Source organism: Mirounga leonina, unplaced genomic scaffold, assembly GCF_011800145.1.
Source record: "Mirounga leonina isolate KUSES-001 unplaced genomic scaffold, KU_Mleo_1.0 Mir_200, whole genome shotgun sequence".
Taxonomy (NCBI): domain Eukaryota; kingdom Metazoa; phylum Chordata; class Mammalia; order Carnivora; family Phocidae; genus Mirounga; species Mirounga leonina.
Window position 1 is genome coordinate 2,592,299 of NW_023270503.1, and position 26,146 is coordinate 2,618,444.

Genomic DNA, 26,146 nt, shown 5'->3' on the forward strand with positions numbered 1-26,146 from the left:
AACCTCCTGTCCCCAGGCAGATCTCTGTAGGGCTGAACCCAGACCTGCATGAGTGTCTGTTTGAAACCAGGCCAGAAACACAGCTCGGGTAGGGCAGAGAGGAGGGCCAACATGAGGCTGTCAGGCACTGCTGAAGTCAACCAAATACTTCTCAGGAGAGAGACACATTCTTCTTTCAATCGCATTGCCATTACCTATTATTTCCTTTTGTGACTTGCATCTTATTTAAGGGCATTTTCATTTGTTTCGTGGCCTATTTCTTTCCTCGTTACTAAACACAAACCAGTTTTGAACATGAGGTAACAAGCAGAGGAGTATACGTATGTATTTTTATTTTTTCAGTATGGAAATAATGCTCTGTGGTTCCTTGTATTTTATTTCAATACAGTCATGACTGGCCCTAAGTAGATACGGCCTTATGGTCTTGCCTTAAAACTGAGTGTTGCTGCCACCACTCTTCAGCCCAGTGTCTTGAGGGACCAGCTCCTGATGCACCTACTCTGAGGCAGGTCTTACAAGGGGGCAAAGAGGGGATTCCACTGAAGTCCCAGGATTTTAGGACTAAGAGCATGGGGGCTAGAGAAGGTAGTAGAGGTGAAGGGTGAACAAGTGAACAGGACTCCAGGCCCAATCTCTGCTCTTACTTCCCTGCCTCATCCAGAGTAGCTGTTTTTCTGCATTTACATATTAGCTGTGCGACCACTGTTAAGTTTGAAATGAATATAACACCTCCCTCCTATAGCTGATGAAGCAAAGTGACCGAGCGCAGGTAAACGCACCTAGCATAGTGTGGGACACACAGAGGATGTTAAAAAAATGTTAGCTATTATTCTGTGTGGATTCCACATTAGAATTCTTTAAATAGTCAGTTTCGGCTCATTTCCCTCATTTAAAAAAAACTGAAAAATAACTTTATTAAAGCACGTAAATACAAAAAGTATTTTTTAAAAACTATGTAAATGCATTTGTGTAAGAAAAATTCAAGGGCGCCTGGGTGGCTCAGTCGTTAAGTGCCTGCCTTCAGCTCAGGTCATGGTCCCAGAGCCCTGCATCAGGCTCCCTGCTCTGCGGGAGCCTCTCCCTCTCCCACTCCCCCTGCTTGTGTTCCCTCTCTCACTGTGTCTCTGTCAAATAATAAAATCTTCAAAAAAAAAGAAAGAAAAGAAAAAGAAAAATTCAAACAAAATACCAGAATAAAATGAAAAAATAATTCTTTGCTTCTCCACGTACTCTCACTCACAAAATCATCAGTCTGTAAAATGGGGCCACTACTCAGATAAATGACAGGATGTTCTAAAAACTTGAAATACTGCATAAGAGAAAACACTAAATCCATAGAGTACTCTGCATCACCATTCACGTAATTTAGTGAAATCCCTGGAATGAGGGACTGAGCACTCGAGCCACTGGATGGAACCACCAAACTAGGAAAGACTGAACTGAAGCCCAACCCCCCGGCCCCCTGATTTTGTGTTCCAGCCTCCCTCAGGAAGGTCCTACCAGAGTTCCATCTGTCAGGGTGCACCCGGAGAAGCGTTTGGCAAGAAACCCTTCAAAGTTAGTCGTTCTTTGAATAGCAAAAAGAAGCAATTTCACTTCAATTTCCTTAGCTCTGGTACGCATAATCTTGGCAAGTTCTGTCCTTCAAAATAAAGAGGTAAGAATGTTGTCAAAAAAAAACTGTTCAAGATAGGATAAAGTAAATGGTTTTAGCTTATATATATATATAAAAAAAATTATGTGGTCATTTCAAATCCTGAGATCTGTTACCAAGTTTACTGTTTCGAGAATAGAAATACATACTCTAAGAATTTGAAGGTGAAATTATCCACTAGTCAAAAAAAAAAAAAAAAATCAAGGATTAAGGAGAGATCAATTTGTTTACATGGTCACTACTATTTTTAGATCTTTCAACCTTTCCGTAATTTTTAATAATATATATCTAAAGCACTCAGTATTTTATAAAAATGCACATATTTTATGTACCATTGTAAGTCATTAACTACTAAATTACAAAGCCCCCTCTTCCAAAGAGCTCAATCACCATCTCTTCAACCAGAGAGCAGGAACCCCGGAAATACATGTGAGAGACGAGAACCCCCACGTGAAAAGTGACATGTACGTGCTCAGGTGGGTAGTGCCTGCGAAGCTTATGTACCACGCCAGTGTTCTGCTTCAGAATGGGAGCTGTGAGGGACCAGTGACCTGAGAGCTCTTAGGAAGTACTGAGCCATGGATATCTTCCCATACAAAGAAATGGCAAAACCAAACAAAGAGCCTCTGCGATTCTTTGGAAATTATGTATCTGTAGGATTTTAGCCAAAATTCCAGCAATGAAAGCTTGGCAGCAACAGCCACAACACAGCCATTAGCCGACACAACGAGGGCAGATTTGTGGCTTCAGCAGACTCCCAGTCTCCTGCAGACTGCAGTATTCACAGATTAGTCTGCAAGTCACTGAACTGTAGGCTAAAGAGAATTAGGTATCAATTTCTCAAGGAATTTGCTTTCTTTGCTAATCAGGACTTCGAAGTGACAAGCACAATTGTCCTTGAATCAACATTTAAAGGTCATCTAAACCTATGGTAGCAAATGTGCTTCTGAGAACAACAGCCACACAGAACGTACAAGACCAGGAGTGAACTCTAATGTAAACTGTGGACTCTGGGTGATAATCATCTGTTGATGCATGTTCATCAATTGTGACAAATGTACATTTTGGTGGGGGATGCTGATGGTAGGGGGGCCATGCATGTGTGGGAGCACAAGTGTAGGGGAAACCTCTGTATCTCCCTCTCAATTTTGCTGTGATCCTAAAATTACTCTAAAATATAAAGTCTATTCAAGAAAAAAGTGAAGCCAATAGCCAATATCCCTTAAGAAATCCGCCCCCCGTGTGTTTAAAGCATACAACTTCATTATATTCTCTGATTTTAAGAAAGATGCATACCATGAATTATTCTAAGGTGGCTGAGTTATGCTTAGACATGGGACTTTTCTGAAGAATTAGCCTGGAGTTAATGTAATTGTGCACTGTGAGAAGGGCATAGATAACTGGGGTGTCTGGGTGGCTCAGCCAGTTAAGCATCTGATTTTGATCTCAGGGTCCAGGGATCAAGCCCCACGATGGGCTCCCCACTCAGTGGGGAGTCTGCTTATCTCTCTCTCCCTCTGCCCCTCCTCCTGCTTATGCTCTCTGTCTCATTGATAAATTTTTTAAAAATCTTAAAAAAAAAAAAAAAAGAAGGCCACAGATAACTAATAAAACCCAGTTACTACCACTGTTGTGGTACAGCTCCAAGTAAAAAATAAAAAAAATTTGACTCTAGCTTTAGCTTTGTCATGGACACACCAATCTAACCTTGGGTTTTATCTCTTCAATATAAATGGACTGTCTGGCCTTGGGCTACATTCATGAAACTGCAGAGACAGGATGAATGATAAGAGGTCTTTAGGATGCTTAGAACATTCAGATGCCGATATTATTAACTATCCAAAGACTACAAATACACTGCATTAGGGGCAGGAAATTTGTTCAGCAGATATTTCCTGACTGTCACTGAAGTAGAACTACCCCTTCAGTGTATGGAACTGTCCCTATGGAACAATATATGTAGCAAGTCAGAGAAGCAAAACGATGATAGATATATACACTGTATACTGATATATTATATATAATAGCAGGAGAACATGTGGGGTGTTGAATAACAGGGATATCTGGTGGATGAGCCTTGACTAGGTTAAGTCCAGAAGGCAGGCTGTTCAAGGCAAGGGTCAAGCTACAGGAAAGTCTTAGAGCAAAGACAGGAGCAGATGAAGCTGCTGTGTTTTATATATATTACTCTTCAGAAAAAAAAGTGCTTTGACTACAGGCTACTAGCCCAGGACTCTTGTGTACCCTTTTTCACTTTTTTCCTAGAAGTTTTTACTCTTCCTCCACATACATGTCCTCTCTTCTAGGTTTGGAACTCTGAAGTTGGAGAAGTTGGAATACAGCTGCAGCTGGAGTTTAGGGGTTGGTTTTGGGTTAATAAAATCTGACTTTCAACAGGAAAAGGGTCTTCTAAAGGGAGAGAGTCCAGCACGGGTGAAGAAGTTCTCATTAAAATGATGACTCTCAAACAACAATAGAAAAAAGTGGAAGTGGTACCCAATCCACAAGACAAGATGGAACCCCTAGAGACCAGGGGATTGATTTCAATTAACAATAAAACCAGTAGAGTTGGAATCTACCTTGTGACATGGCAAAATTCTACTGCAATCCTCTCAGTCATGTACCACTCACGTGGAAACATACGACCATATTTCTCCTCATAGTCCACAAGCTGGCGTTTTATCCAGGCATAGCGTCTGTCGATTTTGTCCAGCCAGGCAACCTTAGGAAGGTAGGGAACAAAATCCACCCAGTGCTCAGAAGTAGTGTTCACAGTTTAAGGAAATAAACAAAAACAGAACCAAGAAAAACACAACCAATCTCTTTCTTTCTCACAATTTTATTTCATTTTTCTTTTTCTTACTTTCTCACAATTTTGCTTTATTTCTCCTTCCTTCCTTCCTTCCCTTTCTCTCTTTCTTTCTTTCAGAGGGAGAGAGAGAATCCCAAGCAGGCTCCACACCCAGAGCGGAGCCCGACGGATCTCACAACCCCGAGATCATGACCTGAGCCAAAATCAAGAGTCTCGCTCTTGAGCCACCCAGGCACCCCTATTTCTCACAGTTTTAAAGAATATAGGCTACTTTTTCACTTGATCCAGAGGATCTTAACTTGGGTCTATGATTAGACTTCAGGGATCTGTAAATTTCCTGAAACTGTATATGCAAAGTTTTATGCATAGGTACATTTTCCTGGGGAGAGGATCTGTAGCTCCCATTATTTTCTCCAAAGGGTCAGTGACCTCAAAATGGTTAAGAACCACTGAACTGTACAGTCAGCCCCTAAAGTCACAGTTCAAACATCAACATTTTAAGGCAGTAATACTACTAAAATATGAATCAGCAGACTTGAGGGCATTTAATTTTCAGTAAAATTCAAATGTAACATTGATTTCATTTGGTCAATACTTACATCTTGGTTTTCTTGAAAAAGTACTAGATATTCTGACAGATGCTGTTTAATAAACTTTTTGATGATTTCCTGTTTGATTCTGGGATCCAAAATATTAGCAACCAGACATGCATCTCGTAGGACATTGCTGGGTCCTCCTGGCCTCTGGTAAAACAAACAACACACACCAGTTCAAGAGCCAGAAACAATCTTTAAATCTCACGGCCTCTGACAGCTGTTAACTTCTTGTTCCTCTCTTGAAGTTATTATTACCTGCACTCCCCTGACACTTATTCTTTCGCTGTGGATGGATATTTTAGTTACTTGTTACTCAATGCAAGAATTACTAAGCTAGTCCGCAGTAGCCAATATAAAAGCTACTCTGTGAATCAGCAAGGAGACATTTTGGAAACAGGGTCAGCAATAGGAAATTTTGCTTTCTGAATACAAAAACTGAAATCACCTTGGTGAAGAGTCATACAATTCAGAAGGACACCAGTCTCACTCCACACGTGCCACTTTCCCCTGATTCTAACCTCAGATTCCTGTTCTTAAAGTGCCGTATTTGTGCCAAACACTGCAGTGGCATTTAAAATCTAAAACGAGGTTCCAAACTGCCAGACCTGTTTTGCTGACAGTCAACTACCCACGCAGGTAGACAGAGGTCAAATATGATGATATCAGTCCCTTGATCTGAAAGGCAGTAGAAGGCTATTGAGGGGCCATATTGATACATCACGATGGGAAGGCCTTTGTTATTACTGAGGGCAATCCAGTCTTGCCGAACTTTTCTTTATGGTAACTCACTGAATGAACATGGTTGGCTGAGTGGACTAGAGCAAAAAGAACACCTGGAAGCTACTCTTGGCTTGGCTAAATAGCTGTGTAGCTTTGGCACAGTTATTGAAACTCATCTGAAAAATACATGAGAAAAAAAAATGAACTTCAATTAGGTGACGATTAATGTTCTTCCAAATCTTTATGATTCTCTGTCCAATACTATATCTGTCTTGACTGAAGTTCAAGAGTTTTAGAAGTGTTACTAAGCTGCCTGAGAGCTAAATTGTTAAGATGCTGACTCACTCTGTGCTGAATGCTGTTATGTCATCTGCTGAGCACTCTGACTGCTCACCTCTTGCTTCTGGATGAAAGTGTTTGATCTGATAGAGAAGTCACAGAAGCTGAAACTGATGGGCTCATGGATTCAGATATTTTTATTTAAAAAGGACTTAGTAGGTTACCTTGTACAATTTTAATGTCTTGATTTCTATTTGTGAAATAGGAATAGCACACAAGGCCTTTAAGAAAAGTCCATAGTCACTGAAAAGGAGAATAGAAAACTTAAAAAAAAAAAGATTTAGTTACCCAGCTACAGAAAAAGGAAGTAAGTTGTTAAAACAATTTTAACTTCATCTGCTTGGTGGGATCTGAGAAAAAGACATAAAGTAGGTCATGATTAGTTTCTTCTAAACAATAAAGCTGGGCTTCATTCATATCTTTCTGAAACTTCTTGAAACTGGGCTAGATACCAGAGTATAGTAAAGCAGACCCTGGGCTCAGAACAGTCTGGTGTTTATAATTTGTGAATATCTTGCAATCCCTTTTTACAGAATGGCTTTCCAATATCCATTCCCCACAGTTATATCAAATGAATAAGGAACATAAAGTCCTGAAAGGAACATGTCTTACAAATAAAATATCTGATTACTAGAAGGCAGCCATAATATATGCAGACATTAAAATCAAGAGCAGGGGGGCGCCTGGGTGGCTCAGTCATTGGGCATCTGCCTTTGGCTCGGGTCCTGGGATCGGGCCCCGCATTGGGCTCCCTGCTCAGCGGGAGGCCTGCTTCTCCCTCTCCCACTCCCCCTGCTTGTGTTCCCTCTCTTGCTGTGTCTCTGTCAAATAAATAAATAAAATCTTTAACAACAACAACAAAAAAAACAAATCAAGAGCAGGTTTCCTATAGGAAGTAATCTACAAAGCTGGGGCAGCTACCCCCACCTACTTCCTAAGTTTCTTTTATGGAGCACAAAGAAAAATGATTAAGATATTTCCAGTTATTGAATTAAAGAGCAGGTCCAGGAAACGTTCCTTGGCTCAGTAAATGAACATATATCCCCATCTCCACCCACCAAGTGCAGTGAGGAACACTGCTTGCCTGTGTGTGCTTTGGTTTATTTCTGTGTTGAATAATTCCTTCTCTTGAAATAGCTCAAATAATAGAGAAAAAAAGCTTCTGAAGGTTCTTCTCTCCCCGACACATGCAAAGCATTAAGATTACATCTGCTACAGTTTGAAAGATAGAGCTAAAAGCAGTTACCCAAGCGCAGTGACAGCCAAGTGAGGCAAAGCTTGTTATGGGAGAAGTGTAACCATAGCTCACAAGCGAAATACCATGGCCTTCGCAGACACAACACAAACAGCCACGCCACCAGCAAGAGCTAAAGGGATTAATCCCAAAGAACAGGATTCTCATCATTAAAAGTGAGTCTCCTAACTGTGTCACTCTGAGAGTTATATAAGCCTGTGGATGCTCCTCCCAGCTGTCTTTCCACCAAACTGAAACCAATAAGTTATGTAACGATTCTAAAAAACATTGAGGCTTGAAAAAAAATTTTTTTTTAACACAGCCATGAGAAAAAAGGAATTTGCTGGGCAGATGAGATATTAGGTTTGACACATATTAAATTAAACCAAAATAAATCCTCACTCTTTGATGCTGGAAGAACACAGATGAAGAACCAACATTGCTTTGGGATATTTAAAATCAAGGATGGTCTCATTACCCCGAAGCTCTAGCAAACAGACTTACAGCCGCCAGCAGACACTTTTGGAATGGTAACGGTAGAGAGTGTGAATTAGGCAAGAATGGTGATAACGTCTAAGACTGGAGGGAAAACAATACCTTGGTGCCCTGGGAAGGAAATGCTTCTTCAAAATCAGCGAGGATTTGCTGTCCTAACTCAGTCTGGGCAGCTTTCACTCTGTAGGGAAAAGAGAACATGTCATTGCCTGGTGTAATTTTCATATATCCATAAGTAATTATGCAAAGACTGATCAGGCTCAGAACTGCTGAAGTCTTTAGAGATCGTCCAGGGAGTGGCGAGTGGTGGCTAGATAAGAGAGGTCACATACTAGTTAGTAGCAGATTTATGACCAGGACCCAGGCATCTGATTTATTCTCATGATGGATTTTCTATATCCCAGCTTTTCTAGGCCAACCCTCACCTGGTGTAAGGGAGTATATGTTCATCTTTACAAGGTGTCATCAGGGGGTAGTTATGCTGTGGGAAAATGCTATATAAAAATGCCCAATCCAACAGAAATCCATCTTGGATTACTGCTATAGCTGCGCCCCTGCTCCTTGGAGTCCAGAATCAGGAGGGCTCCATATTGCCTCAGAGACGTTGCTTTTTCAACCTGGAAGTCAACATCAGGATCATAAGTTTTAACAAATGAACAAGAGGAGGGGCACCTGGGTGGCTCAGTCGGTTAAGCCTCAGACTCCGGTTTGGCTCAGGTGGTGGGATCGAGCCCTGAGTTGGGCTCTGCACCCAGCAGGAAGTCTGCTTCAGATTCTCTCTCCTTCTCCCTCCTACTTTCTCTCTTTCTCAAATAAATAAATAAACAAACAAACAAATAAATAAATAAATAAATAAAATCTTAAAACAACAACAAATGAACAAAAGGAGGGACGCCTGGGTGGCTCAGTCAGTTAAGCATCTGCCTTTGGCTCGGGTCATGATCCCAGAGTCCTGGGATCAAGTCCCGTATCAGGTTCCTTGCTAGGCGGGGAGCCTGCTTCTCCCTCTCCCTCTGCCTGCCACTCCCCCTCCTTGTGCTCTCTCTCTGACAAATGAATAAATAAAATCTTAAAAAAAAAAATGAACAAAAACAATGTTTTCTAAAGTAAAAAGAAAAAGACCTGAAAGATAACATGAGCTGTTACTTGGGAGTGAAGGCCACTGAATGAAGACTGAAGTTCACTCAGAAGGCTGGCTAACAACAAAAATGAGCTCGAAAGGGGAGGTCAGTACTTAACCTGGCAGTCTGCACGTCTACCAGGAGCTCAAGAAATATCTGTCGGCTGAAACGAGAGGAGCTGGGGCGTGAGAAAGGAATTGTGCGTGTCAGCACCACCTGCAATGATCAGGTCCTCCCCCAGCTGCCACGAGCCGGACGACTCGTACCAGCCATTCCCACAGAGCTGACTGCCCTGAGCCTGAGGCAAATATTTTACCTTTGCTAAAAGCACCATAAAATAGTGTTCTTCCTTTTTTGGTCTCCACCCTGTTACTTTGGAATTAACTTTAAAGTTTCTAGAAATAACAAGCAGCTCAAAAGCACAATTTCTTTGGCTATTCGGCAGTGGCTGGCAACCTACTGAGAAAATTTTTTTTTTTTAATGAGGGGATAGGCAGGACCCCGAACAATCTGTTTTCTTCTGTGGCATAGTTATAATACTTTCCAGGGTTTTTCCACTATCTTCAAAACTTTTAAAACCACTCTTACAGGGGGTTTGCAGCCTCTTTAGTCACTCAGTGACAGAGATAAGGCTATTACTGGAGTAGCCCCCAGATCACAACCAGGGCCATCCACCTAGAGTTGTGGAATGGACAATGGGAAGTGTGCCCTGAGTGTGAGCTCTGACAGGAGAGGAGAACATGCTTTTGTAAAACTGTACCTTGGAGGTCTTGTGACTCCACATAACGGGCCAGGCAGACAGCCTCCCCTGGTGCCAGGTCACAAGACAGAGCTTCCAGAGCCTCCAGCCCCTCTGTTTCTACTTGCCTCTTGCCAGCACAAAGAGAGCACCACTTCCTCCCTAAGCCACAGGGACAATTCCTGGAGGGGAAGTTCTATGCCCCCATCAGGGACATTCCGTCTCAGTGGTATGAAGGTCCCACCTCTGCCTCTTACACCCTCCCCCCTCATTCCCTAACTCTATATTCTTACCAGGGTGCCTGAAAAGACAACCAGAGCCTATGGTAAGGCTTGGCATTTCCAGAGTACAGAAGACAGGGGAAGTACCAGAGTGTGATTTGCAGATCCCCTTGCCATCTTCTTCAATCCATTTTCAAAGTCACGTCTTGAGACAGCCTAGACTTAGCTGTGCCACCAGTGAGCCACGTGTAAATAAGTCATTTCCCTTACCTAGGCCACAACTAAGAAGATTTGTGAAGTAAGAGGGTACATGCCCATGCAGGCCTGGGCTGGATGCCCCTCACTCTCCTCCTCTCTGGGACTGCTTATTCCCCAGCACCCACCTTTAGAGCTAGCTGGCAACAGCAGACACCTTCACAGGCGGCTGTAAGCTGGAGGGATAACTACTGTTGGAGCAGAAGAGTGGGCTTCGGAATATAAATGTTTCCAAGCATAGTTTTCCAAGTGTCCATCAGTGACTCAGATGAAAGAGCAACCATTTCCCATACTGATATTAATGACAACAACTATAAACCCCAACCATGACTCCATGCATTTTCAGGGTGAGATGTGAATAGTAGTCTTTACCATCAGTTGCCTAAACAGGATCCTAGAAAGAAGTCAACACTAAAAGAACATCTTCAGCCAAACTCCTTCCTCTTCTAACAAGGAAAAGTAAGTTCCTATTGTAAAGAGATGGGACCAACTGAGACTCTGTTAGCAGAACAGAGTTGATCTACCATAATTTCCATAAGAATGACTAAGAAATTTATCTACAACTAATAGAGAACAAATAAAAATTCCTCCTGGTATCCAAATAAGCTCAGTCCATTTAGATGATGGTGACAACTCTGTGTCGATCACACTTAGGAAACAAAGGAGTCTGCTGCTCAGAAAGGAAGTCAACCAATGACTTCTAGCATCCTCCATGCCATTTGACGAAAGGTTGTTCTAAGGTGACCTTTCCTGGGACGCCTGGGTGGCTCAGTCGTTGAGCGTCTGCCTTCGGCTCAGGTCATGATACTGGAGTCTTGGGATCGAGTCCCACATCGGGCTCCCTGCTCAGCGGGGAGCCTGTTTCTCTCTCTGTCTGCAGCTCCCGCTGCTTGTGCTCTCTCTTTCTGACAAATAAATAAATTTAAAAAACCAAAAAACAAAGGTGACCTTTCCTAAATGTGTTATCAGTTTGCACAATGGGTGGCAGCAGAAGGATATAGCAAAATATGAAAATTATTTAGACATTTGTAGATAAAGTAATCTGATGCTTCAATTACCTTGTGAATGCCTCAAGGGAAACGCCCTCAGCTCCTCACAATAAACTGACCTCCCAAATACATATAGTTTGTACTGGACAGAATGGCTTATTAGTTAGATAAGTCAGACGCTCTATTTTCAAACAGATAGGCTCTATAAAGAATCCGAATCCGGGGGCACCTGGGTGGCTCAGATGGTTGAGCGTCTGCCTTCAGCTCAGGTCATGATCTCAGGGTCCTGGGATCGAGTCCCATATCGGGCTCCCTGCTCCTTGGGAGCCTGCTTCTCCCTCTGCCTCTCTCTCTCTCTCTGTCTGTCATGAATAAATAAATAAAATCTTAAAAAAAAAAAAAAAAGAATCCGAATCCGGAATCTTAAGCGTGATACAGTGGGACAATGAAGTACAACCCTTATGCTTTTGAAACTGAAGTTCTGGGCGCCTGGGTGGCTCAGTTGGTTGAGCAACTGCCTTCGGCTCGGGTCATGATCCTGGAGTCCCGGGATCGAGTCCCACATCGGGCTCACTGCTGAGCAGAGAGTCTGCTTCTCTCTCTGACCCTCTTCCCTCTTGTGCTCTCTATCTCTCATTCTCTCTCTCTCAAAATAAATAAATAAAAAAATCTAAAAAAAAAAAAAAAGAAACTGAAGTTCTTTCAGAAAGAACTTGTCAAAGTCACACAGCTAGTCGGGCCTTTTCATTCTCTAATTTCTTTCATTGCTACACCATGCGACACCCCCCGCCCCCACCAACCTGCCAAATATCTCTCACACCTAAGAGGTTAGCTATAGCCCTGAAAAATATTTTTTAGCTCAAGAGTTTTACGGGTTTCAAGAGAATGCAAGAATCTTCCACTCTTTCTCAGGAAATATTGACTGATTACCAGAGACATTTGCTTTCATGGATATTCTTAAGCCAGGAGGCTCTGAAATATAAAGATGATATTAAAGAAAAAAGTCTTTCCCTCAATGCTACATTAACATTTAAGCATTTTCCAGAAGGGTAGTTGGAAGAAATAGCTATATTCAAATCAAAGTCCATGAACTTCATATTTCAAATGTACAGGCAAAAATTTCAGAGCACAACCTTTCATGTGACTTCTATGATTTATAGACAGCAAGCTATTAAATTGGAGAAACTAAAGCAATTCATAGAATGGAACTCTGCTGCCTTCTCCCCTGCCCCCAACAAATAGCTATTTCTATCATTTCCAGATGGTTCTACCATCACTATGCAAACATAAGGGAGGAGAATTCACCAGAAAAGATGCTAAAAATAAGAAATCTGGACTTTCCTCAAACTTTTAGTACCTCTTGAAAAACAATTGTAGTCAGGCACTGAAAACCAGATTTCTTCTCTTGTGTTGTTTTTAGTGTTACTTAATAACACATATTTACTCTGTATTAACCTACACAAAATTTTTGCAAATAGAAGTTGTTAAACAAACGAAAAGGAAAGTAAGTCCTCCTATTTGCAGCAATCCTACATGATAATGAATGTTCAGAGCACCAAAATATATTGCTAGAATGTTAGATTTTCTCATTTTAAGGAGAAATGTCTTACAACAGTGATCACAAAGTTCCTTCAAATTTATAAAACCGGGGGCGCCTGGGTGGCTCAGTTGTTAAGCGTCTGCCTTCGGCTCAGGTCATGATCCCAGGGTCCTGGGATCGAGCCCCGCATCGGGCTCCCTGCTCCGCGGGAAGCCTGCTTCCCCCTCTCCCACTCCCCCGGCTTGTGTTCCCTTTCTCACTGTCTCTCTCTGTCAAACAAATAAATAAAATCTTTAAAAAAAAAAAAATTTATAAAACCGCCTCTTTGAAAGAGTCCTAAAAGAGTACATCCTCTTATTTGTCCCTACATTGCCTTTTTAGAAATAGAATTCAGTTCTGCCATATTCCTGCCATCCAACAATGCCCATCCAACACAACGGATTGAAAACCAACTCCTCCACAGATCTCCTTGACCTCATGGTCATTGTCTTGGTAAGGTTCTTATCTTTTCTGGTCTAGAACATAGTCTCAATCTCCAGTCCTCTATATCTACAGCCCATAAGACTTTTACAAAGCACAAATGAGATCACGCCCCTCTCTGCTTAAGATCTTTCACTGTCCACAAAATAAAGAACAGACTCTTTCGCAAGGTATATAAAATGTGACCCTATATATGCAGACTTTCACATTCCGGTGTCTCCCAAAGTACCATGATGTTCTCTCTCTCCTATTTTTCCTCCTCTTTTCTTGTCTTGCTGGAAAGATCCTACCTATTCTTTTAAGATCAGATGTGACCCCTGCCCTCAGCCCCTGAAGGCTGAGTCTTTTAGTTCCTCTTCTGAGATCCTGCTATTGCTTGTACAGCATCTACCAGTTTTGTTGGATCTATGCTATACTAAAGTTTTCTACTAGTGTCTCTCTTCTCCACACAACAATGGTGAACTCCTTGAGGGCAGAGAGTATGTATTTCTTACTTTGTACCTTCAGTACCCCAGTACGGGCCCTAGGACACAGAAAGTCCATAGTATGTATCTATTAGGTAAATGAAGGAAAGAATAAGTGAATGGGAAAAAAGATCAACTCTGGACTGTCACAAGGGTAAGGGGAGGTGATAGTGCCTTCCCTTCTCCTCCTCCGTCCCCTGAGAATAAGTCTGCCTTCTCCAACCAAGCTTCCTTCTTTCTGGCAGCTCATAAGGCTCTGTTTGTCTGCCCCCCTGGCTACATCATGCCCCCAGTGTGATATGGCGCTCGGCCAGTTCTAAGTGTGAAGGAGTTAGGAAGGATGGGGGAAAGGGTGGTGATTTCCCTAGTATTCTGCCAAGCTCTGTTCTTACATTCTCTAATAGTTCTCTGGCATTTCCACTATAAGATGGCACACTGAGCACATGTTGCAATCTCCCCTTCCTGCCCCAGATCCTTAGAAATAATAAAAAGGTTTTAATAAAAATCCAGAACCAGGCAAGAAAAGAAGTGGCATGCTAGAAACTCAGGACTGCCTGGTAGCACAGGATTGAAGAAGGAAACCACTGCTGAAAACTGCTTTTCAAAAAATGAAAGACATGACGGTAGTGGATACCAAGAGCAGGAGGGGCCCTGAAGTAAATGCCAGCAGGGTATTTGGGCTCTTGGAAGATGAGTAATCATAAAACTGGTGTCCAGGTCTGCATCCCTGCCTTGAATGCTCAGGTCAAGAAATGGGTATGGGTCTGAGAACCCCCGCAGTGGCCAGAGGGCTGACAACATCCAGGCAGATCAGGGAGCCCCCAAGCCCAGAAGATTAGCCACTGGCACATCCACCTGGCAGCCCCTCCAACTCCAGCCCCACCTCACCTAAGAAGAGCTATCTGTGGCCCTTAGCTGAGCAGCACATACACCCCTCTCCCTCACCAGCAGACGGCAATAAAAGAGCATCCCTGATCAGGATGACAGAGAATCTCAAAGTCAAAAATGAGCTTTCAGCTAGAAATCACCAAACACTGGACGAATGCTAATGCCAAGAAAGAGTCACCATGTTCAACAAACCGAAGACCTCCTACCAGAGGACAAAGAAACAGAACAGGCAAATCAGAGCTTTAAAATACATATAATTTGTGGGCCTGGGTGGCTCAGTTGGTTGAGTGGCCAACACTTGATTTCAGCTCAGGTCATGATCTCAGAGTCGTGGGACTGAGCCCTGAGCCGGCCCCACGCTCAGTGCAGTCTGCTTATTCTTCTCCCTCCTCCTCTCTGCTCCTCTCCCTGCTCTCTCTTCCCTCTAAAAGTAAATAAAATCTTTAAAAACAAACAAATAAATAAATAATAAAATGCATATAATCTATATTCCCTGAGAGATTTAAGAGGATATTGTGCCTGTGAAAAAAGAATCAACTAGAGATCCTGAAGATTAAAGTTGGATTGCTGAAATACAAACTCAACAGTTGGGCCAAACAGCAGAATGGGCACAACTGAAGAATATATTAGAACAGTAAGACTGAGTTGAGGAATTCAGCCTAAAAAGCGGGAAGGGGGGGACGTGGGGGGGGGGAGATGCAAAGTATGAAGGAAAAATTAAGAAATATGGCAGCAGGGGCACCTGGGTGGCTTAGTCAGTTAAGCGTCCAAGTCTTGATTTTGGCTCAAGTCATGATCTCAGGGTTGTGAGATCAAGCCCCATGTTGGGCTCTGTGCTGGGCATGGAGCCTGCTTAAGATTCTCTCTCACCCTCTCCCTCTGCCTCACCCCCTCTTCCTCCTGAAAGAAAGAAAGAAAGGAAGGAAAGAAAGATAGATGGCAGATCTAGAAGTTCCAATATTCACGTAATAGGAATTCCACAAAGAGAGAGCACAGAGAACAAAGCATAGAAATTACTCACAGAAACAGAAGAAAATGATTTCTCAGAACTTAAGAAATTCATGAGTCTTCAGACTAAAGATATGGTAAGTACAGAGCAACATAAAGGACAAGAGATCTATATCCTAGCAAAATTCCTGACCAGCCCCCTTCCCCAATCTCAAATGCTTCCAGGGCAAAATAAAAATCAAATGAAAATAGATTATCTTATAAAGGAGTAAGAATCAGATTGACCAGATTTTTTTTTTTTTTATTTGAGAGAGAGAGAGCGAGCGAGAGAGGGAACACAAGCAGGCGGAGTGGGAGAGGGAGAAGCAGGCTTCCCGCTGAGCCGGGAGCCCGATGCAGGACTCGATCCCAGGACCCTGGGATCATGACCTGAGCTGAAGGCAGACACTTAACCGACTGAGCCACCCAGGGGTCCCCAGATTTTTTTTTTTTTAAAGATTTTATTTGTTTATTTGTCAGAGAGAGAGAGAGCACAAACAGGGGGAGCAGCAAAGGGAGAAGCAGGCTCCCCACTGAGCAAGGAGCCTGATGCGGGACTCAATCCCAGGATCCCGGGATCATGACCCAAGCTGAAGGCAGACACTTAACCTATGAGCCACCCAGGCATCCCATATTGACCAGATTTTTAACAGGCAACAAGAAATGCCAGACAATAGATTTGCTTAGTCTACCATACAACAGCCAATGGTAGAAGCAATCTGTGTGTCCATAATGGAAAACAAAATGTAGTATGTGTATGTGTGTGCGTGTGTGTGTGTGTATATACACAATGAAATATTCAGCATTAAAAAGGAATGAGGGCGCCTGGGTGGCTCAATTGGTTAAGCGACTGCCTTCGGCTCAGGTCATGATCCTGGAGTCCCTGGATCGAGTCCCGCATCGGGCTCCCTGCTCGGCAGGGAGCCTGCTTCTCCCTCTGACCCTCCCCCTTCTCATGTGCTCTCTCTCTCTCATTCTCTCTGTCTCAAATAAATAAATAAAATCTTTAAAAAAAATAAAAAATAAAAATAAAAAATAAAAAGGAATGAAATTCTGATACATTCTACAACATGGATGAACGCTGAAATATTGTACTAAGTAAAATAAGCCAGACATAGAAGAACAAATATTGTATGATTCCATTTATATGAGGTACCTACACTAGCCAAATCACAGAAACATAAAATAGAACACAGGTTCCCAGAGGTGGGAAAGGAGGTAATGGGAGTTATTCTTTAATGGATAAGAGTTTCTGTTTAGGATAATGAAAAAGTTTTAGAAATAGAAGTGGTGATGGTCGTATAATATTGTGAATATACTTAATGCCATTGAGTTGCACATTTGAAAATTATTAACATGGTAAATTTTATGTATATATTAACACAATTTAAACAAAAGAAAAAAAAAGAAGAAACCTGAGACCAATTAATTACCATGGAAGAAATCGTAGTGAGAGTCAAAGATCTGCCTTTAAGAGAGGTAACACACCCAGATGGTTTTACAGGCGAGATCTACCAGCTCTGACAATGTATTAACGTCCAGAATATATAGAAGCAATAAGAAAGGAATAAATAACTCAATAGACAAAAAGGTGATTATAAACAGGCATTTCAGTAGAAATGCAAACAGCCAATAATCAAAAGAAAACTAGTCTCAATAGTCACCAGGGAAATGGAAATGAAAGGAACACGATGCTATTTTTCATCCACCAGTTAAATAAAAAAGGAAAACTGACAATATAAAGCATTGCTGAAGGTACGGGGAAGTGGGTACTCACATACTGTGCAGATGGTACTATAAAACAGATAAAGCCTCTTGCGAGGGCAAATGGGCAGTGGTTATTAAAATTTTAATTGCATTTTACCCATGACCCAGAATCTATCTTAGGTAGGTATTTATAGATGTGCGAAAAGGGATAGCTTTTAAAAATTAGAAGCAAACAATCTAGTGATATGAAAATGGTTAAATAATCTGTGGTATGTTATACTACGGAATTCCAGGCATCAATTTAAAAAAACGAGGTACGGCGCCTGGGTGGCTCAGTCGGTTAAGCATCTGCCTTTGGCTCAGGTCATGATCCCAGGGTCCTGGATCGAGTCCTGCATCGGGCTCCCTCCTCAGTGGGGAGTCTACCTTTCCCTCTGCCCCTCCCCCCCATTTGTGCTCTCTCACACGGTGTGCACTCCCTCTCTCTCGCAAAAATAAATAAATAAAATCTTAAAAAAATAAAATTAAAAAAATTAAAAAAATAATAAAAAGAATGAGGTAGGTCTGTACATATCAATGTGGAAAAATCTCTAAAATACATCGCGAGGTTAAAACCAAAAAGTAAGTTTCAGAATGAAGCATATGGTGTGAAACCATTTACTTAAAACCAAACAAACCAACACCACAAACTGAAACTACAGATTTCTGTAAATCACAGATAAAGATCGAGAGGAATCCACATTAAATTGGTAACAGTCACTACCGTCACTGCCTGAAGCACTAGGATCTCAGGGAGAGCTAAAGGGGACTTCAGTTCCATCTGTATATTTGACTTTTTTAAAAATAAAGAAAATGTATACCTCTATTACATAATTACTTACATGATTAAAAATACAGAAACTTAAGGAAAAAGAGGCCTGTAGTAATCAGGCCTGATTAAGAAGACAGAAATGCTGTTAAGGGCCAGCCCCTTTGTCTCTTCTTTGTTCAAGAAAGGTCAAGATTCATCAATTTTGATCATCTCTGCCGCCTCAGTATTCTCTCTGCTGCTATTTCAAAAGACACTGAATTCACTCCCCTCTTATTCTCCTTTAGAATCTTCATCTTCCTTCTAAGCATCAGGCTTTCTTTCTATTACTCTGAATCTGGGATTGAAAGTCGACAGAGGTAGGAAGAAGAAGCTAAGTCATTGTTTTGTCTCATCTTAAGTTCTAGTGGCAAATGAGACTTTCCAAAAACAGCCACACCCACATGCTCTTTTCGTCAATGGGACTTTGACATTCCTCCCACTGAAGGGGTGGGAGAGACTACGTTCCTTCCTCTCTAATCCTGGCTGGCTTGTGATGACAGGAGTGACACTATGTGATTTCCAAGGCCTAGTTCTCTTGGGAGGTTCATTCTTGGGACCCAGCCACCTCACCATGAGGAAGACCAAGCAGCCCATGGAAGACAACTCAGCTGAGCTCCCAGTGGACAACAAGCACCAACGTGCCAGCCATGAGAGTGAGCCATGGATCCCTCAGGCCCCTCCCTGACCCACCCCAGCCGATGCTGCATGGAGCAGAGGTGAGCTGTTCCTGCCGAGGCAGGTTAAATTACATGAGTGAAACACCTCTTGTTATAAGCCTTACTAAGTGTGGTGGTGGCCTGTTATAAGGAAAGAGACAACAGGAACAGTTTCCCTCACAAATGTGGACAACCCTTAACTCACCAGCTGCCCCTCCAGTGATGCCAGGCCAGCAACTATCTGACAGAGATTGCTTTAGAAGACATGGTAGGGAGCTGGAAAGGGGTGGAATAGACATCTATACCCCACAGAGTTACATCAGATGACATCTGAGGGTCCTTCTTACAAGAAGATTCTGCAGTGAACATACTGAGCTAAGTGCTGAAGCGCATTCTAGCGCCATCTTTTCCCAAAGCAGAAGACTGTCTTCTCCAATGACCTTTTACCTTTCAGAAAGCTGCCGGATCTGTGGAATTCCCATATACTTGTGGAAGTGCTCCAGAACATTCATCACACCCTGAAGAAGGTTAGCAACTTCTCCATACTGTCTTCGCCTGGTCATGGCTCTGCAAGGAAATAAGAAGCTGAGAATCTAGAAAAACACAAAGGACACAAGATACAGATGTGGATAGGGCGCCTGGGTGGCTCAGTTGGTTAAGCGACTGCCTTCGGCTCAGGTCATGATCCTGGAGTCCCAGGATCGAGTCCCATATCAGGCTCCCTGCTCAGCGGGGAGTCTGCTTCTCCCTCTGACCCTCCCCCCTCTCATGCTCTCATGCTCTCTGTCTCTCATTCTCTCTCTCTCTCAAATAAATAAATAAAATCTTAAAAAAAAAAAAGATACAGATGTGGAAAAACCTACTCTGGGCTATAAAACAGACTCCAACTCAATGTGGTAACCATTTACTGAGCACTGAGTATATATGGGCTTGCACACTAGAGGTTAAAAAAAAAAAAGACCTAGCCAAAATCGTCAAAGTAACATCGCTCAGTAAGAGAGACAGAGCCAAGCACACATCTGATACCAAGTGGGATAAACTGAGTTCTAAACAGAAACACACATTATGTGCTATGGGAGGTACAAAAGAATGTGTGGGTGATGGATTCTCATTGGGTGGGGGTAGGGAATGTGGGAAGACTATGGATTTGGGTTGGGTACTATGGGATTAGCAGACTTTTGATAGAAAATAGGGATAGGAATGTTACTGTCTGAGGATTACAGCATATGGGCAAACCAAACACATCTTCCCACGATACAACAAAGGGCATTCATAGGCATTTATATGTTAACTCAAATCTGGAGGTTTTAAGCCAATATTAAGCAACTCTCCCAGATATGTCTACTTTCCCTATTACTAAGGTTAATGAAGCTTAAATAAAAGGATGCTAATAAAAGCAACAGTTACACACACAAGGAAAGTCAAATTATTAGACCTAAATTTTTTATTAGGGTTGGACTTTTAAATTAAATGTGTAATATACGACTTCCCTTAAGAGGCATTAAAAAAAAAAAAAAGACATTTAAGAAGACAGTACCAAGTTCGAACCAATGTGTTCGGGTGCTACTGCAGCCTGGTCTGATAGTCTGGTGGCAAGGGACATCTGGAGCATCTGGAGCAAGGAACAAGGACACTGCTCTTCTAGCCTCCCACTGGCTGGCTCATATCTCTGATCACTACTCGCAGGAGGACAGACCAGGGTTTGCTGGAGCTCATACAATGCCCGGAGAGACCAGGAAGGGTCTGACCCTGTCCTCCTCCCAGCTTCAGATGCTGCATCTAAATTTCTATGAAGATGTTCTTTCTCTGTCTACATATGAGACTCTACTGAAGCTGGGGCAGGGGGAATTCTCAGCCGTGTCAGAATCTTGCTAGTAAAAGAGGCGTTTGGATTGCTTCTTGTGGTAAATAACCAGCTCTTCCTTTTAACACTACTTCTGATGTCCTCATGCATCATTCCCTACAGCTCCTCTATAAACCAAACAGGATGCTACAGTCTTTGAAAAAGTGGGTTGAAAAAAAAGTGGGATGAATGATAAATCAAGACTTTCTTTTTTTCTTTATTTTCTTGCTTGCTTTCTCTTTTTTTTTTTTTTTAAGATTTTTATTTATTCATCAGAGAGAGAGAGACAGAGAGAGCACAAGCAAGGAGAGAGGCAGAGGGAGACGCAGACTCCCCACCCAGCTGGGAGCCTGATGCGGGGCTCGATCCCAGGACCCTGGGATCATGACCTGAGCCGAAGGCAGACGCTTAACCATCTGAGCCACCCAGGCGCCCCTCTCTCTCTTTCTTTTTTAAAGCCCTATTTCTATACAGAACATCCAACAGCACTGCAACTCAGCCCAACACAAGTAGGAAGACTTGCCAAGGCAGGGGCTATAGGGAGAGATTATGGTCCTGAATGACCTTGCTGGCCTTAATGGTAGACACCTACCACATTTAAATGAGCCGTATTCTTGGAATCATGAATCATCCTCCACATGCTATCTGGGTCCCTTCCACACTCACTTGCAACTCACTTCAAACTTTCAGGTGTTTGTTACATTTTGAACACCAGAGGGCACAAAGCCAAATGTAACTAAACACTTGAGACCAATTTGCAGAAAGTGGGGCAGGACAGTGAGCCTTCCCTGGCTGAGGAGTAAAATACCTATGATGCCATTTTCTTTACATGGCACATTCACTTCCTGTGGACCCCAAAGAGAAAGCTGACACTGCTTACTCGAGGGAATCCACGCCACCTGCTAACATGTGCAGGTGGTTCAGCGTTGTGATTGAGGTGGTCAGGTGGCGTTTGGCATGATCTAGCTGCTTAATATCGCGGGTGATTTCTTTAACCTAAGTAGTGAAAAACCACAGGAGAAAAAGGAAGAAGGTTAAGAAAGATGTAAATCCATTTGCAAGTAGCTCCACAAGAAAATAAGGCAAATGAAACAAGGGAAAAAACCCTCAGGTTAGCTCCTGGAGAAAACACATACATTCTCATCACGTATAAAATCAAAATACCTTCCAATCAGTCCATTTAAATCTCATCTGGCATTTCTTCAGAAGGCTTTACCCAGGGGTTCAAAATCTTCAACTATGAGAACAAAATGAACTTTATTTTTCACCCCAAATGGAGTGATCCAAACAGCAATTTAGTATGGAGCTTATAGGGTCCAGGAGCCAAGTTTGGCACATATCCTCTTGAACAAGGTCAGAAAAGTATGCCTTCTGATAGGGGGGCTACCAGGTTCGACACAAATGGACAGTATTAGTCGGCTAATTCTGTTGAACCGATCTTTATTCATGGAACTAGGGTTTACTGCCCGATCCCCAGCAAAGAAAGACTTGCCCTCAAATCTCAAGAAGACTAAAATAACATAACATATGCCTAACATGTACTGTCACAGAGGAGAGGTGAAGTCGTCAGGAGCAAGAAGATAATGGGGGAAGTAAAATTCAGACAGTGTTCACCCAGTAGATCCAAGAGAAATAAACTCTGTACCTGGAATACAAGTATATTTCAGTCACTAGAAAAGCACATTCAGTAATGAAGTGGGAACAATTCTCCAACTTTACTAACATCTAGGTGGAATGTTCCACTGAACTGCCTGAGTTCATGTTGACCAAGAAACTTTCTGAAGAGCAATTTGGTTTCCCGGGTTCTTTGATATCTGGAAGGAAGGGAGTGCCCTGGACACTAGGCACAAATATTCTAGTCACTGGAAAGACCTATCTCCCACTAAAAGTGAAAAACTTGGTGGTGAGTTAAGTTCACATGATCTGATTTTTCAGAGTCTGATCACCCCATGTGAACCCATAAAGTAAAGATTATGACCCTCACAGCTTCGTTCCACACCCACAAACCTGCTAAGCTGACCTGGATCTTGGCAGTAAAAGTCTCTCTCATGGGGAATACCCCATCAAGCCCACTCTCCCTGTAATTCTCAGGCCATCAAAGTATCTTTATTTCTATTCCCTGCGGGTGGGGGTAGGGAGGTGGGAATAGGTTAAGAACTTCTTCACGGAATAACTGAGCTTAGGGAAAAACAGGATCAGGAGTGGTACAGCGAATTAGTACAGGAGTCTGGTCCTAGAATCTGATAACCCACTTCCAACACTGAAATCATCGCCTTCTCTACAGAAAAATCCCTGCACCTCTTATGAGCTTCCTTAGCTCCACTGCTAACATCAGGAGTCTTTAACTATTGCATGAAAAGTCAGAGTCATCTGTGACTCTACTCATTCCTACATCATTAGTCAGCCACTAAATCCTGAATATTCTTCCTGTGCCTCATCACAAAAACTGTCCCTTCCTACTCATCCTTCAGGCCCTCCCTGGAGCTCTGCACCAGAAGTGACTGGTCTCTCCATTCTCAGTACCTCCCGTCTCCCCATCACATATCCTGTGCTTCCCTAGACAAACCGAGCTCATGCAAAGGATGCTCAGGTCAAAGTCACAGAGATCATTATACAAATAGGATACCCATAGTTAATGTACCTTAACTGTTAGCCAGGGGCAGCCAAAAAATGACAGAACATGACATGGCAGGTTTTGGAGTTAGGCAGCTCTAGGGTTGAATCTCAGCTCTTCCACTCACCAACTTTGTCCTAGAATAAGCTACTTACCCTGAGTCTCAGTTTCCTCATTTATAAGATGAGTAATCATAGGGGCACCTCGGTGTCTCAGTCAGTTAAGTGCCTGCCTTTGGCTCAGGTCATGATCCCAGGGTCCTGGGATTGAGCCCTGCATCGGGCTCCCTGCTCAGCGGGGAGACTGTTTCTCCCTCTCCCTCTGCCCCTCCCCCCTGCTCGTGGTCTTTCTCTCAAATAAATAAATCTTTTTTAAAAAATGATTTTATTTATTTTTTTGAGAGAGAGAGAAAGCATGAGCAGGGGGAGGGAGAAGCAGGTGTGAGAGCCAAATTAGATTACTTATAAAGGATATCTATGGCATAGTATTTGGTACATTGAAGGACTGCAACAATTATCAGTTCTCTCTTCAGTCCTACCTCTTCTTCCCTTTAGCAAAGCAATAGCCAGGAGAGCAAACTGCTTTAAAATAAAACATCTCGCGGTTCGACGGCCTGTGGATGGTGCTGAGGCAGAGCATCCTTGGGGAAAGAACCACAAATCCAAATCCCTCTCTGATGACATACAGCCTCCCTTCAAAGACTATTTAATTCTGTGACAAAGCACAAATATTAGTATTTTTCCTCTGATGAAAGGGTTCTGTTCCTTTGACCCCTCATTTGGCAGTTAAGGCCCATAACACTGCCTGCCTGGGAAGAACAGGAAGCGCTAACGGTAAGAACAGCAACAACTGATCCTTACTCAGGGGCCATGGCTGTCACACACGATCTCATTTAATCCCCCCAATTCTATGATGTACCCAGACTATTATCTCCATTTTACAGTGATGAAACCAAGGCACAGATGGGTTCAATAACTTGCCACAGCTAGTAAGTAGAGGGGCTGGATCCCAACGCAGGCAGCCTGCCTGCAGAGGTCATGCTCTCCACTACTCAGTCAAGCTGCCCGTCCCCCTCCACTCCATATCCTTCCCTATCGTGCCAAATGGCCACTGAAGAGAGCTGCAGGATACACAGAAATGTGACATCAGCTCTGTTCCTGTAGTAAATTAGAAGAGGATATAGGGCGAGAAGACGGTAAGGATTTGGGAGTTTTTGTAACCAAAAGTAGTAGGGGGGAAAATGACATTAGTAATGACTTCAGTCACAAGCCTAGCTCAGTGCCCCTCATACATTTAATTCTTCAACAATCCTTTAAGGCAGGTGTGATTGTTCTTATCTTACAGTTGAAGAAACTGGAATTCAGAGACAGTTCAGAGACATGACATTACGTGGTCAGAATGTGAGCACAGGAGCTAACGTTTTATAGTGAATCCCCCCTCCCCCCCATGGAGTAGGAGTGGGGGAGGCTGGATTCTCGGTGAGCAGAGAGGCCTCCTGAGTACATCACCGGGGAACACAAATCTGTCAAGGGGAAACTTAATCAAAACCATAAGCACGTATTGTGGCAGGAGACATCCTCCCTCCCAGATCCTGTACCATTTTTCACCCTATACCAAGTTACATATCGTATATCTTAACTGAGAAATACATGATATATACAAATGCCAGAGAAAGGAATCCAAAATGACTAGAAAACTATTTTTGGGAAAGAAGAAGGAAAATTTCCTATTTAAAAACAGGGCTGCAAATGTAGGGCAGCAGGAATGGTGAGTCACGGCATGTCTAGCAGCTCCTCTTGAATCGATCTGGAATGTTCTCACAGGGCTTGCTTTAGAGATGTGGGTGCTGTGGTTGACAGCGAGTGGGAGAAAAAGCCCAGTAATTAGTATGACTGGACAAGAACCTAACTTCCTCTTCAAGTGCAAAAAAGTTAGGAAGAAATCTAAACTCACCATTTGCTCTGATTTTTCTGCTTTGTCTTTGATATCTTTGATTTTGCCGAAGAGTTGCTGAATAGCTTTCTGGGCCTCTTCAAGTGCCTAGAATAAGAGAAAAACACAACAAACAAGAAGCAACACAAGACAGTACCAGTCACTACACAATAATCAAGTCTAGTTTCAGAAGAAAACTACCATAAAGCTCTCTTGACTCATTGTACTTATGGAGACAATTTTACTGCACCAAAGCAGTAGACAGACTCTAGGATTTGGATACAGGCAAATACATAGGATTCTTGCCAACCTGAATCATAAAGTTTTAATTTAAAAACGATCTCCCTCCATCTCAGGGATTACATGTTTTTAAGAAAATTTTTTTATTTGTTATTATTTTATTTATTAAATTCAGTTAACATATAGTGTATTATTAGTTTCAGATGTAGAGTTCAGTGATTCATCAGTTGCATATAACACCCAGTGCTCATTACATCATGTGCCCTCCTTAATGCCCATCACCCAGTGACCCCCATCTCCCCACCTTCCTCCCCCCCAGCAACCCTCAGTTTATTTCTTATAGTTAAGAGTGTCTTATGGTTTGTCTCCCTCTCTGATTTCGTCTTATTTTATTCTTCCCTCCCTTAGGGATTACTACATGTTACTGATAACACATAAACAAGACATGCACATTTGTGCCTTTTTGTGCATGTGTATGTACATGCACACAACCATAATAACCGTCAAAGCTTGTAGAGAGACACAGGTGGCTATAAGTTGGGAGAAACTATGAATTTAGAAAGTTCTAGAAGGCTGTACTTTCAACAAAATCAACTGTACATGGGGATTCCAGGACTGTGGCAAACCTTAAAGACATTTCTAGTACCCCGTTTGGAAACCTAGGACATGAAGTTAGAAAGGGACACTTAAAGCTAACAGTGTGCCAAATGTTTCTACTGAAAAACCTAGAAGATGGATGCCATACATGAAAAGTATGATAAGCCACGATC

General features: G+C 42.5%; 1 protein-coding gene across 5 annotated transcripts in view; it reads right to left on the minus strand.

Moving 5' to 3' along the window:
• The window catches only part of VPS53 (VPS53 subunit of GARP complex), a 141,018-nt gene that overhangs the window by 78,989 nt on the left and 35,883 nt on the right, over window positions 1–26,146 (minus strand). For all 5 annotated transcript variants that reach the window (XM_035027615.1, XM_035027614.1, XM_035027617.1 and 2 more), the window contains 7 exons: window positions 25,158–25,244; window positions 21,471–21,586; window positions 19,195–19,314; window positions 7,953–8,031; window positions 5,066–5,209; window positions 4,234–4,376; window positions 1,501–1,642 (listed from right to left, as the gene is read on the minus strand). In XM_035027615.1, coding sequence (XP_034883506.1) covers window positions 1,501–1,642; window positions 4,234–4,376; window positions 5,066–5,209; window positions 7,953–8,031; window positions 19,195–19,314; window positions 21,471–21,586; window positions 25,158–25,244 — 831 coding nt within the window. The remainder of the gene's footprint in view (window positions 1–1,500; window positions 1,643–4,233; window positions 4,377–5,065; window positions 5,210–7,952; window positions 8,032–19,194; window positions 19,315–21,470; window positions 21,587–25,157; window positions 25,245–26,146) is intronic.